Source organism: Camellia sinensis, chromosome 8, assembly GCF_055761805.1.
Source record: "Camellia sinensis isolate YWXY chromosome 8, ASM5576180v1, whole genome shotgun sequence".
Lineage (NCBI taxonomy): Eukaryota > Viridiplantae > Streptophyta > Magnoliopsida > Ericales > Theaceae > Camellia > Camellia sinensis.
Genome location: NC_138968.1, coordinates 113,475,703 through 113,497,214, shown reverse-complemented (window position 1 = coordinate 113,497,214; position 21,512 = coordinate 113,475,703). Strand labels below are relative to the sequence as shown.

The 21,512-nt window shown below is 31.3% G+C and overlaps 3 protein-coding genes across 4 annotated transcripts; 2 read left to right on the top strand and 1 right to left on the bottom strand.

The window, feature by feature from the left end:
* Positions 1-2,270: 2,270 nt before the first annotated feature.
* Positions 2,271-2,780, top strand: LOC145797979 (uncharacterized). The gene has a single exon (XM_082885422.1). The coding sequence runs from the start codon at positions 2,271-2,273 to the stop codon at positions 2,778-2,780; it is 510 nt and encodes a 169-aa protein (XP_082741548.1).
* A 1,208-nt stretch (positions 2,781-3,988) lies between these two features.
* Positions 3,989-8,089, top strand: LOC114275038 (uncharacterized). The gene is made up of 2 exons (XM_028217012.2): positions 3,989-4,463; positions 7,761-8,089. The coding sequence occupies exons 1-2, from the start codon at positions 4,131-4,133 to the stop codon at positions 7,896-7,898; spliced, it is 471 nt and encodes a 156-aa protein (XP_028072813.2). The 5' UTR covers positions 3,989-4,130; the 3' UTR covers positions 7,899-8,089.
* A 3,487-nt stretch (positions 8,090-11,576) lies between these two features.
* On the bottom strand, positions 11,577-17,568 carry LOC114275039 (GABA transporter 1). 2 transcript variants are annotated; one of them, XM_028217013.2, is made up of 7 exons: positions 17,276-17,568; positions 15,446-15,676; positions 14,791-14,888; positions 14,135-14,321; positions 13,907-14,037; positions 13,584-13,817; positions 11,577-12,610 (listed from the first exon to the last, which is right to left on the bottom strand). In XM_028217013.2, the coding sequence occupies exons 1-7, from the start codon at positions 17,382-17,384 to the stop codon at positions 12,230-12,232; spliced, it is 1,371 nt and encodes a 456-aa protein (XP_028072814.2). In that variant the 5' UTR covers positions 17,385-17,568; the 3' UTR covers positions 11,577-12,229. The 2 variants fall into 2 exon arrangements, with proteins under 2 accessions (XP_028072814.2, XP_028072815.2); XM_028217014.2 differs by lacking the exon at positions 15,446-15,676 and having other exon boundaries at positions 17,276-17,494.
* Between the last annotated feature and the right edge of the window lie 3,944 nt (positions 17,569-21,512).

Genomic DNA, 21,512 nt, shown 5'->3' with positions numbered 1-21,512 from the left:
TCCGAATCGTTCACATTTTAGGATTTGTCGAATATATTATCCCTGCGAAAAATCAAGTCAATCGGATAACGAAAATAATGTGTTTGAATCAGTTTTGTATGAAAAAAAATGTAGATTCATACAAAATTGATCTGAACACGTAATTTTTGTTATCCGATCGATTTGATTTTTTGCAAGGGTAATATGTTCAACAAATCTTAAAATGTGAATGATTTGAATCATTGAAGTAGAGCCCAAAAATCGGCCCACTGAGTCGGAATGGATAGTTCAGTCCTGTCCGATGAAGGTGTCCCTTGCTATAATTGGCTTGTCTTGTTAACTTCTTGATTTTTAAATTTTTTATGTGGCGAAAAAAGTTAGTATGTTTAGAATGATTATTTTAGTTGAATAGATAATTGTAAAGGAAAAAAAATTGATTGTCGTGTATGATATGACCTTTTGACTTTTTTAGCTTTTCTTTTTATTTTTTATTTTTAAAACTATTTTAACCTAGAAATTGATTGCCAAACCAACTTTAGTATTATAGTTTTAAATTTTATCCCTTGTTGAAAGTTAATTTTTGCTAAATTATAAATCGTTTGGGAAGTGAGTTGACTTTTTAGTTTTTTAGTTTTTTTGATTATTTTAGTTTGGGCTAAAACGTTTTGTTTGGGAAGGACTTTTTAACTTTTTGGCTTTTTTGATTTTTTTTTTTGAGAGAAGAATGTAATGATTATGGATTAGATGTGATGTTTTATTTTTTGTGGCTAAAATAGCCTATTTTGTCTTTTGTGACTAAAATAGCCAAAAAAAACTCCAAATAGTTCTTCCCAAACGGAGAGATTAAATTTATATCATTTTGAGTTCTTCGGAAAAAAAAAATTCATAGCTTACTCTATGTTAATAAATTAATAATTATATATGTAACTGTAAGCATAGTAAACTTGTTAGATATTAGCAAATATATTTTTAAAGAAATCTTTGGTAGCTCGAATTCAACTGTTCCGAATGGCTCAAAATTTGTGTTTACGGTCGGCCTCCCGAACAATCGGTCGGACGACCACTCAAATGACCTGGTGAAACATTTGTTTATCACAGTTGTCACCTTGTTGACTGCGGCTGTCATCATTTTCGCCAGATGACCGGGCGAACAATTGACAAGATGAAATTCGAGTCATTCAGCACAAGCTCAAATTCGAGCTATGCAGCATTGCTCATATTTTTAATCAGTAATCACAATTTGTTCACAAACTTTATATATATTAGGTTTTATTATACTTTTTACTCCTAAATTATTGTCAAATTCTCTATTTAGTCCCAAAAAGTTGATTTAATCCACTAAGGGTGTTTTGGGAATATGGTTAAAAATTACTTTTTGACTTTTTTAGCTTTTTTTGTGAGAGAGGGAAGTGGGTTTAAAGTTGGACAGTGACTTTTAACCCACTTCCCAAAATAGGCCTAATTCTCTAAATTATATAATTCAAATCAGTTTAGTCCCTAAATTATCGATTGAATGTATTAAACTATTGTCAACTTGCCTATTTAGTTTCAAAAATATTGATTTAATCCACTAAGTCTCTAAATTATATAATTAAAGTCAATCTAGTCCCTAAATTATCGATTGAATCTATTAAGTTCCTAAAATATTTAATCCAAACCTATTTAATCTTTGAAAGAATTACAAAAATAAAATATAAGTTTAAAAGTATTATAAATTAGTAAAAGACCCTACCTATTTAAAATTTTATTTAAAAAAACTTAAAATTTTTATTTTGTCTTTAAAAAGTGGGCATCAGTTTTTCTGGTAAATTTATTTTATAAAGGTAAGTGTAATTATCTATAGTATTTTTTTTTTACTTATCTTCTACAATGACCGCTTGCTTGCCTTTATTGAGAATTATATGTTGGATTTCGTTTATAATTTTTAATTGATCATGTTTATACTTGTCGTTAAGTTATTTTTATAACTTAATTAAAGAATTATTATGTTCTATTATTGTTTGTAGCGAAATGTTATTTTTTAAATTATCTGATTAAACTTTTTCAGTATATATAATACTTGTATAATTTTTTTCATAAGACTAAGAAACTAGAATCTAATACTAATTTAAACACAAAGCGGAACAAACTTTTTAAATATAAAATAAAATTTAAGATTTTTCTAGAATAAAATCTTAATTCGTGTGGATCACCTGTTATGGACTCCTTTCCCATCAGGCTCCTTTACAGTTAAATCTCTTTATGAAATTTTTGAAAATTCTCTTCGTTTAACCCCTTTCCCGATTATGAAGATGTGGAAATCAGCAGCCCCTCCCAAAATTAAAGCTTTTGGTTGGCTTGTTTGGTGGAATCGAATCGCCTCTTCGGATCTCCTTGCTCGCAGGCTCATTATCCCCGCTATCAATCACTGCGCATTCTGCGGTATTGATAACGAATCTGCTCTGCATTTGCTCTTGCATTGTAATTTCGCTTGGAAGGTTTGGGCTGAAATTAATTGTTGGTGGGGCTCCCAATGGGTCTCCCCTAGTTCCTTACAAGACTTGCTTTTATGGTGGTATGGTCAAAAATACAAAAACCTGGGTAAACTCATCTGGGAAGTAATTCCATTGGCTGTGGTTTGGAGTTTATGGGTTGCAAGAAACTACATGGTTTTTAACTCTATAGTTCCTGTTTGGGGGAATATTGTGGATAGTATCAAGATCAAAGTGGCCACATGGGTGAAGTTTTCTAGTCATTTGCCTAATTACACAATCCATGATTTCATGTACTGTTTGGTTGGATTGAAGGGCCACAAATTGTAGTCTCCTGCAGGATATAGTCCTCTGTTCTTTTATTTTTCATTCCCAGTTTTGGTTGAGGTCTCATCAACCTTTGTATCGGCCTTGGCTTGCATATGATTGGGCTCAATTATAGGTGCCAACCTAGTTGGGATGTATTTTTGAGCTATGATGCAATTCAGTCAAGTCCCTCTTTTCTATCTATTTATCAATAATATTCTTCTTTGCTGATAAAAAAAAAAATAGAATAAAATCTTAATTATGTAGGGTCTTTTCCTATATTATAACATTTTATGAACATATATTTTATTTTTATAATTTTTTATAGGAGTTGCATAGGTTTGAATTAAATACTTTAGGAATTTAATAGATTTAATCAATAGTTAGGGACTAAATAGCCTTGCATTTGAACTTAATAAACTCAATCGATAGTTAAATAATTTAACAATAATTTAGAGGAAGAAAGTGAAATTAACCATATATATATATATATATATATTTAAAGTCTCATTTTTATAATTTTGCATAGGACCTCAAAATCTTAGGCCCTACCTTGGCTCCATTTCCCTTGTTTACATTGGTTATTATCCTTTTTCTTTTTCTTTTTTCACCAATCGTTACTCCACTCTCCTCCTCTATCCATATCTCAACTTCATTTAGTGATAGTGACGGCAGTAGAGTAGTCTGTTATCTTTTCACATTATCATTTATATCGCTCACTTTTTCATCCATACTGAAATCTATTCCCTTTTTCAACACATGTCACCACAACCCCTCACCCTTCCCAACATCTTGTTGCCATAATCTCCCTTTCTCACTCTATCATGGCTCGCTCTTCACTTGTCGTAACACATAACCTCCCACATAAGAGGACTCGACATACAATGCACTTACAAATGAAATATATATATATATATATATATATATAAACATCATTCCAAAAATTGAGTATCCGATATAGGATGCGTTTAGAAATAAAAAGAAAAAGCATAAATGTTATTTCTAAAAATGCTATTATAAAATTTTAACTAATGTTGCCTAGTTTGAAAAGATGTAATTTTAACAAAAAAAAATTATTAAAAAATAAAAAATATTTCAACGTACACAAAAAAAAAATATATATTATTTTCATTTACGCTACTTTTTGTAAATTTTCTTTTTTTTATATAAAAATTCAATTTTTTTTAAAAAAAATCACTAAAAAAAAAAACTACTCAAAGGAACCCTAAACAAAATAAATTTTAGTTATTTCTTTTTGGATGTAATCCAAAAAAGACAAATTGTGAAACTTAAAATCCAGACAACTCCAGATTCCAGAGTGAGTACGCAGTACGCGAATCCCGCATTCACAGAGAGAGAGAGAGAGAGAGAGAGATGGCAGAGAGAGAAGAAAAGGTCGAAAGCACCGAGATTGTTGTGAGCAGTGATGGCGAAGTGCGAAGAAACAGTAATCCCAACCCCATTTTCTCTTTCTTCCAGAAGCTTCAGTTGTTCATATTCCCTCCTCCATCGAAGCGAGACGACGCAAAATCAAAGTCTGTTGTTGTCTCGTCGGAGCAACCAATGAGCACAATCGGTGATGAATCCGTGAAAGAGGAGGTTAAGCCTGTCGCAGTGAAGGTTCCGAACCCTTGCCCCGACATGCCTTCGTTGAAGCTCCAAGCCGACGAATGTGACCAAAACACCAACCCTATTGTTCTCTGGCAGGTACTGACTGTATTATGTAATTCAAACCCTTGTCAATCTTCAAATTGGCTTTTTGATTTTTATTTGTCTCTTACTTGCTGTATATTCATGAATTTGTTGTTTGTTTACTGAGAAATTCATCCAAGTTAGGGGAAAAGATGTGGGTATTTATTTCTTTTATTATAGGGAAAGAAGAAGAAGATAGAAAGAAAGAAAGATACTCTAGGTCATGGATTGAGATTCTTCACTTATTTTTGAGATAGGAAAAAAGATTTGATACCCACAATTTAAGTCCCACAATTCTACTCACAATGACATAGCAAGTTATGTGTCATAACTCCCTTGTGGGTGAATTGTGGGACTTAAATTGTGATCTCTAGCATTTCTGGATAGTTTGGTGAAATTCGGATTCAGATTGGAGTATGCGCAAAACTGGGATAAACTTTGGCTGTTGATTGACAATACTTTGGCCAAACTTGGGTTTGGGCTGGATTCAGAATTTAGTTAAATATGACAAGTAAATTGAATATTCGTTCGAGATTTAGTGAAAGAATCTCAAATTTGGATGAATCATAAGAACCTAAGTCAGTGACAAACAGAAGGGCGAATAATGTTTTGGTTTTATTAGTAGAGGTTTCAATAATGTTTCTAAATTTTCCGTTGTTTTGGTCATATTCTCACTGACCAGACTACTATATTAGGAAGAAAATATCAAATATATTAAGTTTTTATTATTGGGATGCTTCTGGAAAGATTTGAGATTAGCTATACTCTCAAGATTTTGATTTTATTGATGTTCAATTGTGTAAGAGAATTTACGGAATCTAAACCACACATTTATATTGTAAAGCTAAGAAGCACGGACACATGACACAACACGGACACAACACAGGCACGTGGACATGGAAATTTTTTTTAAAAAAATGCAAGACACGACGTGCCAGGGACACGTGCAAAAAATATAATTTTATTTATTTACTGTATATCATATTTTTTAATGTTATATATTTATTTTATATCAAATATTTAATCTCGTCAAATTCATCAATTTGGGTATGCTATTCCCGTAAAAATTTATTTAAAAAAAATAATAATAAGACACAAGGTGGACGCATGTCGAACATCGGTATGTGACCTGTACAGAGGTCAGCGCGCTTCATAGTTGTAAAGATTGTTCTTAAAATTTTATGCCTTTCTGTAATAGCTTCTTGGGGTAGGATATACTTGTTATTTATAGAATGTAACAAAGTGTTTCATTTCACTTGTAAGAAAAAATCTGGGAAAGAAAAATTTAAGGTGAACTATATATTTGTCTTTAAAAGAGTGGCCTCCATCTCATTAAAAAAGGTAGCAATAATAATGATAAGTTGTGCTACTTAAAAAATAAATAAATGAATGAGATGTATGAGAGGGTTGCTGAAGTAGAGTAATAGAAGAATGATACTGAAGATTAGAGACAACAGGTATTTGGTATTGAACAGTGTTGCATGGACTGTCCCCATGTCCACCAAATATTGTAAAGGTAAGGGTGTGGGCTATGTGTCTAACCCCTACACTCAAATTAAATACTTGGATTCTCTATTTTCTTATGATGTTTTAAAGAAGTAGAAACTTACATTTGATGGTAAAGAAAAATTCTAACCTCTAACATGGGTGGGGGATGGAAATATATTTTGCCTAAGTCTCATTTAATTTCAAATGCATTCTTATATAATAGGGCTAATTACGCTGACCTCTTTTGATGGTCTGACAATTATTGAGACTTCCCTTGCGGTTTTGAAATTACACTACCCTCGCCTGTTAGAGTTGTCCCTTAGACGGTGTTAATTGTGAAACTAAAATGACTGAAATAAATTTTGAGAAAGATAAGAATGCCCTCATTAACATAGTGCCAACGCCACATACAATTCCATCTTCACAATGCAACTCCTTCTCTCCAAACCTCTTTTTCTGCCATTGTCACCACCCTTATAAAACCCTCTACAACAGTAGGTCCACCACCCAGTGGTTACATCAACCAGGCATCACTACCCCATGAGCTACCACCATCGAATAACCCTTTCCCGCACAAAAAGGAAAGGTGTCGGTACCGAGTCAAGTCAGCTGTGGACCATCTCGTGAGCTTCCACCATCCTACAACCCCTTCCCTGCCACCCTTGTGAACAACCACCAGTGAACAAATCTTATACCACCACCTTGTGACCCACCAGATTAAATGCTGCCCAGATGAAGATCTTGATGATAAAAGCAAGCATAGAAGTTTCTAGAATCAGGCCTTCCAAGTAAAAAATTTAAACCAAAATCTCCTAATTTGCAGCAACAAGGTGATTCATTTTCTATACAATTGGAAGTCAATATGAGCATCCATGTTAACCCCCATTGCTGTGTGTTTATATATACATATACATGTATGTGTGTGTATTAATTTTCAGTAACCCCTGTTGTCCATTGATGTGTTTTTATATATATATTTAGTAAATACATATATATAGTGTATATATATGTGTATTAATGTCTTTACCAATTAAATCTATATACGAATTTCTTCACTAATTGCATCCTCCGTTTAATAGAGGTGGGTTTGTGATTCCAGTGGTTATGTAGACATTTGGATTCAAGCACTGGTTTGATATGTTTTTACATAAAAATTTGTTGAAATGCATTTGTTCAATTTTGAGAATAGTCAGAGATTGGGGTGGAATTGAGGCTGCAGTAAGGGTGGATTGGGGATGGAGTGAAGATCAACAACAAGAATCAACCCTGATTCATCTAAGAATAGTGATATACAGACTGAAAATTTATACAGAGAACTCATAATGATTTGGTTGGGTTTTGAGCCACTGGCACATCATTCTGGTACAAAATTCTGTATAAAATTTTTGGTAGAATTAATTGTGAAGCTACTTGGTCTTTTCAAGCGATGGCTCAAGGTGATTCTGCCAAGGTTACTGCAGTGTTTTGTGGATGGTGTCAAAAGTTTTTTGTTGGTGGAGTTGCATGAATTAATGAATCTTATATTCTCCTTTCCGTCCTCATTTCTCTCTTTAAATTACCTTGAACTTAGAAGAGAATATCGTTCGCCTCTGATACCAGGACAACAATGTAAAATTCAAGAAAACTCTAGGCTCAATAATTGTTATGTCAGTCAATATCAAACATGGACCAGACATGCATGCAGATTATTTAAACCAACTCTTTTCTTATCCTTCTCCTTATTTTGTTTGTGTTTATTTTTGTTATTATTCATTTTGTTTTGTTTATTTATTTTCGTGGCAATAAAGACAGATTTCTATTTGTATCTGTTTTGGCTGCTTTCAGGTGTATGCCATTGGAGGGTTCTTTATTTTAAGGTGGGCGTTGGCAAGATGGAAAGAGAGGATGGCCAAAAAGAAGTTGGCTGATGAAGAGACGTCTGATGATGAAGAGTCACATGATGAAGTTTCAGCTGATGAGTAGTCCTTGGGTTATAATGGGGGTATACTTACCGTGTGGCATTTTATTGTGCTTCCCAACTCTTTTTGAATGTATACTTCTCCTAGTTTGTGGACTAAGACCACCTTTATTTTGTTGTATATTGGTGGCAGACACTTTTGTTTCAGCTTTGATAGCCTTTGAGCTTTTCAATGGTTTTACAGGTTTGCTTCTCAGCTGATGAATTTGCTTCTGTGTTACATATTTTACAGTTTTGTCAATTAAAAAGGTTAAGGATAGGTTTTCTTGACAAGCCCTAAAAAAAATCAAATTCGGAGAGTAATTTTGGGGATTATGTAATACCTTATATAGGAGTATAATCAAATTTAGAGTATATGATTTGCTATGCACTAATATGTATATATATTTGATTAGCAAAAGTCAGTTGTTCGATTAGCATCTATGAGAATTAGCTTTTGCAAAGGGCCAAGTGTTTGCCTCCTTAATTCAACCCTCTCAAGAGAGAGTTGAACTTAAGACCTCTCCTTAGGGTTCCCCAAGGAAAGTCATGGTGGCCAACTAAGCTAATGGTGAACAAATAAGCTAGGCCTAGTTGGTTTTGCTATGCACTAATATAATACCTTATTTTCACTTGAATAAAAAAGAAAATATGATTTGTCTAAAACAGTACACAATGTGATTAGATATGCCTCATAACCTGGAGCATGTACAAAAGAAAAACAAAATTTTATGCAAGGTAGGTACTTTCATAAATTATAGTTGAAACTGTTGGTCATTAACTTTCTCTGGAGATAAATGGCATAGGTGAGAGGATTTCCTGGATTGAATTGAGATCATAAGATTAAATACTTACTGAAAATTAAGGTAAAGAAAACACACGTCTAAAGATCCTACATGATCTCATATGATCCTACTTGCGATCCTACATTTGAGTCTCATTTTGCAATGTTAGCGTAGCTGCAGTCGAGGACTCCATGGTGGCAGCAATTTCTTTAGCTTTTCTTTGTACTATTTCTTTTGCCTGTTATTAGCATTTGTAAACATCTCAGAACTCCGTTAATGAGATAAAATCCTAATGACAAATAATCATATTGAAAATCTAAGTAAAAGTCCATTTTATTTTGCATTTACACAGAATCTATTTTATTAAAATACTAATGTTTTCCATCAAAGAAACAACCTTCTTTCATATTCAAATTTTTTTATGAGTGAAATAATTTTTTTTTTCCCCACAAAAGTTCAAATCTCGTTGTTTCTTCATCAAGTTTTGATCACTAGTGGTGAACCTTCAAAAAAGATATTGGAACCCAGATATCGGTATCCAAAATGCAAGCCATCTTCTGAGACCTATGCACCAAACAGTCCTGTCTAGGATTATCTGATTGGGAAATACAACGTTCAATGGCCTTGCTAAAGCGGCTATGTACATTATATATGGAAGAGAAAAAGAAATGCTAGATAGTACCTGAATGATTATAGAGGGCATTAGAACTATATCGCGAGAAATTGATCAAAGTTCAGGTCAGAGGTAGATAGAATGTACTCTCTTGGAGGCATAAAAGAGAATCGATCAAATATAATTGCTTTGATTGCGGCTGATGTGGTTGGGTTCTAAGTGTCTTGTCTATATGTAAACCAAATACGTTTAAAATCTTGCAAAATATAAAAGAAAATAAAGCGAAGAGGTTCTCCTCTTTGTGCTGGACGGAATTCCTCCTCTTGGACGGTGAGAAAAATAAGAGAGAACAATGAAGAGAAAGCGAGAGGAAAGAAGGAGAAGAGAGACTTAATTCAAGGTTATGAATTGTGATTTTGGATTATATTATTGTAATTAATCGGAAACGAAATTCTTTAAATCTTTTAGTATTAAGAATTGGTAATATTTGAGCTTGTTAATGTTAGAAAGATGTGAAAGAAACCCTTACTTCAATGTGATAAATCTTGGTAGAATGTTTGAATTGAAGGTATATGTGAAAAGTTAAGCATATGATAAAAGTCTAAGAATGCCAAGAATGAGAAGAAAATTCCTTTGAAATTCACTTGGTAATAGAACAAGTTTTTCCTTCCCTCGAGTGAACCATCAAACAAAAGCTTTAGGCGTTGAACCATAGTTTGAGCATCCTTTGATCAACCGTCTGGCAATAGCTTCTAGTAGTGACTGATGTTAGGCACGACGAGTATCCCGCTTGATTGACTGAGGTTGCTCTAGCTCTACCTTGCACTGACTTCTTAAAGTGACTGAGGTTGGGTACAATGAGTATCCCACTTTTCTGATTACATATCACAAGCTTTTGGCTTTACATAATCGAGACAAGGTAACACCTGATGTAGTTGTTGCCTTGCCAAAGATAGGAGTGGGAACTACAAGCCGATTTCTGCCACTATTATTGTTATTCCGAAAAATCAACAAGGCAGATGGATCATCTATGTCAAGGTTAGAGTCTATAATGATCTATCTGCCTTGTTGCGTTTTTGGGATTACCACGATAGTAGTATAAATTGTCTAGTATTTCATACTCTTGTCTTTGGCAACGACTGCATTAGGTGTTACCCTGCCTCGATTGTGTAAAGCCAGAAGCGTGCGGTCTGCAACTGGAAACCAAGTGGGATACCCATCTTCATGCCCAACCTCAGTTGCACCAAAAAGTCGGCATAAATTTTGGATCTTTTGGGGGAACATCTTTGTCACTACAAATCTAAAACAACACTCAATAGGGCAACAACCTTGACACTGCAATTTTTTCTTAAATACTCAGATAAACCACTGATCCATTTCGGTTATGTTTGCTTCTGTATTTTAGGGGTCAATATTGAATACTTTGAATAAGTAAAATTTATTTTGTGGTAATGAAGTCAGTGTTTTGGGGGATTGTTAAGTTAGTCTCAATAGACTAAAAATTAGGAGTTAATGAGGATTGGACTGTTGAAGCATTTGTACTTTATAATGGTTTAATCATAATATTATTGTCAGTTTTTTTTTTTTTTTTTTTTTTTTTTGCATTAAAATGTGATAATTTTTTGTGTTAAATATTAACAATATATACTCTTAAATTATATTAAAGTTAAACTATAATCAATCTATTGAAGTATGTTATTCATTTATTTCATTCAAAACCCTGAAATATTTTTCAATTACAAAAGGTAACTAAACAAGTATAAATCAATTTAGTTATTTAAAATACAAATGAAATTGCACATACTTATGTATCAATTGTGATTTTTTTCAAACTCCTTGAAAAAGAAGTAAGCATTAACTCATAGAACATGTACGCTATGATTCGATTGGGATGCCATTCAAACACAAGACTTTTCTCTTGGGGTTGTGTGAATGTTTAATTAAGGGTCAGGCTAATAACCTATCCAAACTTGATATTTTTCTACAAAAAATCCTAAACCCAAGTCCAATCCGAGTTCAATTTATAGAGTTATTGAATTTTGAGTTGAGTTGAGTTGTTTTTAAACAAGGTTGGTTGGGCGGTTCATTATTGATCACTTAACTAAATTTAACATTGGACATAGAGAGAGTGCTCTTTAACATCATTTATAATTTCACCTATCTGTTAGCAAAATTTTTGTTAAGGTCAATCGACACACAAAACTTAGTTTTTACAAAATAATAATAAATTAAGCTTGTGGTTGAATTTTATGTCTTAAACAAATTAATGACTTCTTTGGAGGAAAATAAATGAAGAGAAATATAGAAAAAGAGAACTCAACTGGTGTTAAACTGATAAAATTATGACTTGTTATAAGTTACATAAACTTACACAAGAATAAAAAAAGCATCAAAATCACTAATCGACATAGCTGGAGATATTGCCAGACTACTTCTAGATGCTAAGTGACTACTCCTAGATAGAAACTACTCATAGAATTCACGTTTGTATGAGTTGAGTTGTGTGTCTTGCTTGTATCCCTCTTGGCTTATTTATAAGCTCTACTACATGAGAGAGAGAGAGAGAAAGAGAGAGAGAGAGAGAGGTGATCTAAACCCATGATTTCCCCAATAGGTAACTACAGATTTGGTGCTTTGACCTGGTCTTGATTCTAGAACCCGACTTTCAAATGGCTACAACAGCTAACTCTTTTGACTCTTCATTTAACATGTCATCATATCATGTCATTAATACACTTGTCATGCCATGTCAGCATGTCTGTTAACATGGATAATATAATAGCAAATGTAGCCAACCTTATTTTTTAAAAATAGTCTATGGTCTCATTCAACAGACTATAATTGAACTTTGCCATAATCAACAAACCATAATCGATAGAAAAGTAAATTATGATGTCAACAATATCATATTGTCCTCCACCCTTTTCATTTCTTATGTTGCTCTCAACATTACATATATTTACATGTTAGCAAACAAACGATAGGTTTTTGCATCAAGAATAATTTGTCGCACCGATGCCACTGCTCCGACCAAGGATAACACTGTGGAGATCGCTGCGATGAATGTGTTTCCCCAAAATATTATGCTTTTCTTGGAGGGTTTGAATGTCACATTGTAGAAAATCATAGGTAGAATGAAATCTAAAGGAATGCATCCGAATGCCCCGAATAACGCCATGATGTCACCGAAGAAAGGTAACATGGCGGCCAAAAGCGTGGCAATGACAATGGACAATGACCTAAAAATCAACCGTGGCATGACATTGCGAATGGAGAATTGATCCTTCTTTGGATCTGCAAACTTGCGCTCGATCACTACGTTTGTTGGTTGCAAGTACGTCTGTATTTTTTTTATTGGCAAAAAAAATAAAAATAAATTATTAACTCAAAACTATGAAATATATTGAGACAATAAGGATGAAGGAGAAAAAAAAAATTCAAAGGCAGAACGAATATCCCAACTAATATAGTTCTTATTGACCATGCACTTAGTGGAAACAACATGCATATATATATATATATATGGGAAATTTTATTATGCATATTCTGTGAAAGCGGTGTACCATATGAACTCCTAATTATGTCATTTTATTTTTTAGTTATGATATTATTTTAGTTTTGACTCATAATTTTTTTTTATTATGCCTCAAGTAGTGTTTAGTTATGACTTTTTTGTTTTAGTTATGATTTAAAAAGTATGAAATTATGCTATTTTATTCTTTAGTTATAAAGTGCATATCATACACACCTTTTGAAGGGTGTGTACCATAGTTTTTTCCTATATATACATAGTGAGAGACTGTGCCATAGCTAGTCAATTTTTGGGTGAAATTTAGTGATTTTATCTTTCTAAGTAGTGACAAATTATCTTGATAGTTTTTATATTTTGATTGTTACTTTTAATTAACTTGATTTTGATTTCATATCAAATAAATCCAATTGATAACCTAGGATTTTGGACAAAAAAAAAATAGGCACGTGGATAACATATATTGTGTTTTGAGAACATGATGGTCAATTTACTAATATCTCATCTGACTTGATGAGTTACTCATAGGTGACATGTGTCATCCACGTATGTATTATTTATTTAATTTTTTTTTGGGGGTCAAAAATGCTGTCAAATGTTTTTGATTTGACCAAATTAACACAAAATTCAAAGTTAATATTGATTGAGTCAATTAAACCCGCATAACCCAAAGTGATACAAAAAATAAGGAGCAGAGACTATTAATGTAATTTGTCCAATAATTTAATTAAGCTCACCATTAGATAGGTTTTATATATCAGTAATAATTAGAGTAGAGTATTACCAGAACAACAGCTATCACTTGCAAGAGAGTGAATACATTGGTCATCAAAAGAAACCACCTAGGCACCAAAGGCTTCCCATCAAGCATAAAATTTTGAAGAATTGATCCTTGAGACTGATTTCCAAATGCCCAATAACCAGATATGGCGACACTGAAAAATGTTGAGATCACAACAGCGTAACACACCAAAAGTCCTTTGAACATTTTCCCGGTCACTGGGGCTACTATCGTCGCCTGCAAAATTTCATATCCACATTTGAATGCAATATGTAAAATTCATAGTTTTTTTTTTTTACAAAAAAAAAAAAAAAAACTTGGAAAACCTGTATTTCGGGAATAATTCCATTGCCATATGTAGTCGCAATGATTGAAATAGCATTAAAAACACCAAAAATGCGATTAATGCCAACTCCAGTTACAGAATAGTCCTTCACGGGTGCTTTTTTGGAGTATCCTGCAAAATAGTGACTCAATATAAAGTAAGAAAAACGGATTAATTGTGAAAAAAATTCTCATGCTTTATGGTAATTGTGATTTAATTAATTAATTACCAATGTATATAGCACCAGCTGTGGTACAAGCACTGAAAGCAAGGCATAGTACCAAGGAGATGAGGTTGATGTGCCTCAAGGAGTGGAAAGATGGCATTTGTGCCAATATAAGCATTGGGGCTCCAAAAATTACCACAAAGTGGTAGAGTTGTAAATTCCCATTTGGCTTCGAGAGCAAGTAAATAAACTGCAAAAAAACCAAAATGAATTATAAATAACTATTTCACATCAATATTAAAAGAATTGATATTGAACCTAAAAAATAACATATGTTACTTTTATCCGTATTTTTCATTAATTTTTTTTTAACAATTGTAATCAATTGAACTAAATTGAAACAAAGTCATAAATTCAGAATAAAAATAAATCCAATTAAAATTATAAAGACCAAGATGGTACAAAAACCAAAATACAGACACAACTGACATAATTTACCTAAAATTTTTCTATTTTATTTTTTATATTTCAGGAACAACGAGGTGATTATTTTTTTGGTAAAATTTTGTAATTCAATGAAGTGATTAATGATAATGTATCAATTTAAATTTTTGTAAGAAATAATCTTCCTAATGAAGTTTACAAGTCGGGTGATTTGAATTACCGAGATCAACCGAACTTAAAGAAAAATGCATGGTCCAAACCGGTAAGTAACTAACCTTGAGGCTCTGGCCTCCAAGAAGTGTACAAGCAATAACTGCACCATAGCATATCCCCAATTGAAGTGGTCCCACAAAATACTTGCCCCATCCAGGTCCTGTCCAATTCAAACATTCAAAGTTCTGGAAAAACTTACAGTACTAAAGTTAAATATATGATGGGTATAAAAAATATAAATCTGTTTAGGTTTTACCAGTTTAAAGTTGGCTCAAATCTGATATTGGCACATCCCATACATAAAAATATTTATGGATGCAACATAAAAATATAGGAGGCGGCTTCCCTCTAATTCAATAAATTAATTTAGTAATTTATTGAATTAGAGGGTGTAGTTAAAACCGTCCAAATTTTAGTGTCTCTCAAATAAATCATCTCAGATTGATAGTATATTGATAGTCACATTTTTTTATTGTATTTATTTTTGAAAAAAATAAACAGCTTGTCCTCGATATTGACCATTCATTTAAAAAACAAAAAAAATATGATTCAAATATGTGGCTACTATATGTGATTAATTTGAGTTTTTATATGAATAATCGTACTAAAATTTGAACAGTCTAAATCACCGAATTGAACCCTAAAAAGTACTAAATTGGATCTTCCAATTGAAAATAGTAAAACTGAAAGGAAGCCTTCTTATGCAAAGCAACATACCTAAAATGTCATGGGCCATGTCCCGGAAACGCAACTGACGTTTCCCAAGCTGATCGTGGTGGTCTAGAACCAGAGAGAGAAGATTGTAAGAGTAGAAGGTGACAAGAGCTACCATGGTCAAGCACACAACTCCACCAACCCAACCCAACAACACAAATGCAAAGGGAAGGCTCAGCAGCGCCGGCCCAACTATCGCTGTCGTCAAGTGGTAACCACAGTGCAACCATGACCCTACAGATGGAACATGGAATATTGTTGCTTGGTAAATTTACTTAGGTACCCACATTAAAAAAATTCACTTACAAATATGCATATTTGTAAATGCATCTTAATTAAGGCCATATATGTGCATATATTTTCCTCAATTTGTTTATAAATTAACTTAAATAATAGGAAAATTTGTTGATAAGTCCATTTGTAGGAGGGTGTATGGCATTAGGTCTATGAATTGTTTTGTTTTGATTATAAGAAATATAAATTATTGTTTTGAAGGATAATTCTTTTCATTTTTACCCATTGTCGCTGGTCGTTGGAAAATTGATTGGAAAAGTAGCCGGACGTGGGTGGTGGTGATATAAACAAATAAATAGTTAGATGAATAAATAGGTGACACTAGATAAATAAGTTAACAGATAAATGTATATAGACAAATAAGTGATATTGGACAAATAAGTGAAACAGTAAGTAAATAGACAAATAGTTAAAAGTAATATTGTCTTTCAAATTATTATTGCATAAAAAAATTCAAAATTGAATTTATAACTTGCGTGCCCTAAATAGTATGGATACAAATATATATATATATATATATATATATTCAAAATATCAAAATCCTATTACATAAAACTCAGCATATTTGATGAATTTGATATTCTCCAGCTTCACAATCTTTTGCTCAAAAATTGGGTTCGACTCCCATTCAAACCCTTTTTTGTTTTTTTTGACCAGTAAAAGAAAGAGACTTTATTAATAAAAACAACATATTTACATATGAGAAATATATCAATAAAAAGGAGAGAGTGCTTTCCAATCTCAATTAGGTTGGCACAAAAGAGCATACACAATCATGTGCTAGCACTAGCCTTCCAATTGGTGAGAAACCAACAAGGAGCAAAGAAAACACGAACTCCAAACCACTCCTACTGCAGGACACACCACTCGCCAGCCCAACTAGAACTCTAATGTGTTATGTTCCTTACTCACTGTAAATTGTCCACCAAATTGAGTACAAACACTCACTTGAATGAGCTTTAAACCATAAGGCAACCCTTATCTTTATCAGTTCACACAACTCCTCCATCATAGGTTGTTTTCCATTAAAAACACAGTCATTCCTCATCCTCCAAATGGACCAAAAAGTAGCCAATGGGATAGCATCCCAGATTTTGTTTTCAAATTTCCTCCATTTGAAACCTCTCCACCGGTCCAGCAATCCTTTAACATTTTGAGGGGTTGCCCATTGCAGACTCCACCAACTCAGTAGATTTGTCCAAATTTTCCAAATATGGGGGCACATCAACATAACATGGTTTAAGGTTTCCATCTCACCATTACAGAACACACAATTAGACCTAGCATCATGACTTAAAATCCCAATTCTTTGGCTCCCAGTCATACTCTAATCTAATCCTCTATACTTCTTCATAATAATACTATCACTTTCAAAAGTCACATGTATTAAAGTAGATTCAAAGACTCCACAATTATTCACCTCAACTAAAAAGCATTCAAAGGATACATAAAAAAGTAGAAAATAAAAAAATAAAAAAATTGCAGAGTTCCACTCCAATCCTTCCTCATCTTATCTTATTCTATACAGGTCAGTCTTACCTCGGGATTTAAGGACAAACAGAACTCCAGCATCGAGTTCTTTGGGCTGGTTGATGCCGTTTTCTCCATATGTTTCCGGTGCATTCCCAGAGTTCGGTGCCACAACCATCTCTCTCTCTTTCACTCTATTTTCTCTCTCTCACACACACAAAGAGTGATGAGTCTAAGATACTGGTTTGGTTTGGATGCAAAGGAAAGGTTCAAATAAAGTAGGGTGGGGGATAGTATCCTCAGTAGCAAAGTCATCTATGGCATCCGAATTCAAGTCAAACATACCTCATTATTCAACCGGTAGCTGAACATTTTCGCATGCTGGAGTATATAACAAAGAAACCCATGTCAAGACAAAAAGCAAAAGCATTTTTTTAATGTTTAGTAGAAAACTCTTTTGACTTCTGTTGAGAAAATCAATGAAATTTTTTTTTAAATATTTATAATTTAGTGATAAATTTTATTAATATTAATAATTAAAGTCATTAATTTTATAATTATTTTTTTTGAAAGTGCACCGGATTATAATTTTTTCAAAATAAATTATTCTGCTATCATTTTTTCATTTCTGTTTTTTAACAAACTGATGTGAGAAATAATTAGTGTATTTGGTTTCAGTTTTCTAAAAATTGAATTTTTTGTTTTTCGTATTTTTTTATTTTTAGTGAAGATTTTTTAAATTTTAAGTAATATTTTTACTTTTTTAGATGCACCTTACTTAGAAGTATCTAAATAGTAAAATATTTGTAAAATAATATTTTAAAAAATTAATAAATACATAAAAATACGAAAAATATATTGAATTTTCGTATTTTTTTAATATATTTTTTGGTATTTAGTGTATTTTTTAAAGATTATTTTTACAAATAATATACTTTATAAGTGTATTTATGTTAGGTGTGTCTAAAATTTTTTAAAAAATTGTTTAAAATGCTAAAAAAAATTATTGAAAATATTAAAATACGGAAAATAAAAAAGTAAAATTTTTTGAAAACTATAACCAAACAAGCTGATAATAATGTTTCAATTTTTAAAAAATTGAGTTTTTTTGTTTTTTGTATTTTTTTGGTAAATTTTTTAAATATTTTTTCTTTTATACTTTTTATTAGATGCATCAAACCAAGATGTATCTCAAAAGTAAAATATTTGTAAAAAAAATATTTTAAAAAATCAATAAATACACAAGAATACAAAAATATATTGAATTTTTATTTTTATTTTTTTTTCATTTTTGATATTTATTAAAGTTTTTAAAGTTTTTTTTCACAAATATTATACTTTTTAATTGTATTTATATTAAGTGTATCTAAAAAGTAAAAAAAATTGCTTAAAATATTTTAAAAAATCACTAAAAACAAGAAAAAAAATTAGTTTTTAAAAAATTAAATTCAGAAAATTAGAACTAAACAAGCTAAGATAAAATTTTTGAAATATGAAATGAATTTTGATTTACTAGTTAGGTGTGAGCAGAAAATAGAAAATATCACAAATCAATTCGACGTTTGATTTGATTCTTGATTTTATAGTAAGAGCTAATTGCAAATAGTTTGGGCACTTACAAAATAATTGTACTATATATGAGAATGTTTTTTGGTGCAACATTGACACACATGAAGAACTTACATGAAGCACATGAATAAACTGGCACCATGCACAGAAAAGACTTGTACCATCATAAAATTAATAAAAAATTTGGAATCAAACCATCATAAAATGAATAAACAATTTGGAATCAAACCAGACCATTTAAATATATATATATATATATATATATAATTTGTTACTTATTGTAAATACTCAAATATCTTATTAATATATATATATAAATATAAGGTGTAATCCTCTATTTGGATAGTAGACGAACTAGTTTTAGACAATAATATATATAAACTGTGGGAGTCAGAAAAAAATATATATCAGTTTATTGGGCTAACTCAAATAAGGCCTACCAAGGGGGCCAACTGTTAAGCTTATTCGGCCCACTCTCTATTTATAAAAGAAAGGCACCTCATAGAATGTAAGGGGATCTCTCTTTGCTCCACACATCACACAAACACTATTTATTTTTATATATTCATTCTTTCAATCAAATGACTAACTTTACTATCGGAGTGTCTCCGGCCGGCAATCCTGGTTGGGTGGCGCCGATCATGCTCATTTTTGTAGATATACAGGGACAAATTTTATCTCTTTATTGGATCTCTATAATCCATGTGAAAGGATATTTCATGATCTCACATAAAACAATTCTTAAACTGTAAATTATATTTTGTGATTATGTTGCTAATGATAACAAGATTTTCAAAAATCGGAATGCCAAACTAAATCAAACAGCGTTTTATTAATAAAATCTAGTTTGATTCCGAGACTTCTATGATTTGATTTGGTCCTATATTTTATGGAAGCATAGTTAATAATTCTGTCCTAAATTGAATCAATCCAGACCTTGCTCACACTTAATATAATAGGTGCACATCAATTCAAAAAAAAAAATTGTAAAATATATCTGTTTATATTACACTATTTATTGAGAAAATGCTTCCAGCAAAATACATGTAATAAATGTGTAAATCCATTTTGAATAATGATATTCATGAAAAAATTTATATAAAATCCTTTACCAAATAATGTGTGTTGGTGTTGTTGAAATTAAAAGGCAGGTCGATTTGGGTGTGACACATAACACATATGTTAAATTAATAGGATTAATTATAGAAATAAAAAATAAAAATTCTTAAGGTTTTGTGCATTTTTTATTTTAAATTTCAGTATTTCAATTTTGACAAATTAAAGTTGAGTTTCATCCGTGTTTTAATTTACCCCCTCCGTCCGCCTTCATCTGTGTAAGGTAACAGAGAGGGTTTAAAATAAAAAATACTGAAATTTAAAGTGAAAAACATGTGAAATCTTGGGGATTATTTTGTAATTAACCATTTTTTGTCTTTAGTGATTTTAATTTTAAGAAATGGTTAATTACACAAAAAACTCCAACCTTTTCACGAATTTTTTACTTTAAACCACTTTTGTTACCTTACACAAACGGAGGAGGAGACAAATTGAAACATTGATGGAACTTCGAGGTTTAATTTATCGAAATTGAAACACTAGAGTTTAAAGTGAAAAACGCGTAAAACTTAGGGATTTTTTTTTTTTTTTGTAATTAACCCAATAATATTTATACAAAAATATTTTGGGATAAATTACAAATACACCTTTGAGATTTGATTAAAATACGAATCGCCCTCTGTGGTTTTGAAAATTACATTCCACCCCTGAGGTTTCTAATTTCATAACAAATCGCTTATTTTATTAATAAATCATTAAGTCAATTAACAGTTTTTAATGATATAAAAATATGTTTCAATTAACAATTTAGATAATTTTATTATTTTATAGGAGAACAATTATGAATTTTGTTTTTTTAATTAATTCTGTTAAATAAAAAATTCTTATAAGGGGGTACTTGTAATTTTTCAAACCATAAGGAGCAATCTATATTTTAAGTAAATCTCAAGAAGTGTATTTATAATTTATCCAAAATTTTGTATAGAATCTTTTGCCAAATGATACGATATCAAGGCATGGTTTGGAAATTTTGATTTTTAGTTAAAAAATCACAAGTTATTAAATCTTTTTTTTATATATATATATATCTTTTACATATTTTATAAAAAATAATAAATAAATCAATTCTCAAACACCACCGCTAAAAGTCATGTTTTTGGGTTGTAAGATCATGAGAAGATAGTCGACATTTTTATTTCTTTAATATTAAATTTTTTTCAAAAAAAATAAAATAAATTGATTTAATTAATGATGTTACATTATGGATTACAAATGTTCTCATATTTTCTTATCTAAATGGCGTAATCAGAAGGCTTCTTGTTGCTCTTTATTATTATTATTATTTTGCTCTGCGGAATTGGACCATGTTAGATGAATATCTGTATTCCTACGAAAATTTGACAACATACCAGCTAAAAACAAAAATAGAATAAAACATACCACAGAATCAAAATCAAAATTATTATTATTATTATTTGAAAAAGTCCATAAGACTATTATAAACTCAAAAATATATAGACAGATAGATAAGGTAAACTTAATAAAAGTCATTATAAAAGCATAACTACAGCTTATCATCAATCAGATGTTAAGATTTCTTGCATGCTGTTAGATTTATTAAAGCCCAATTTAATAAAAGTACTGTTATTAACACCTACCTTTACCTTTGACTCTCCCATTT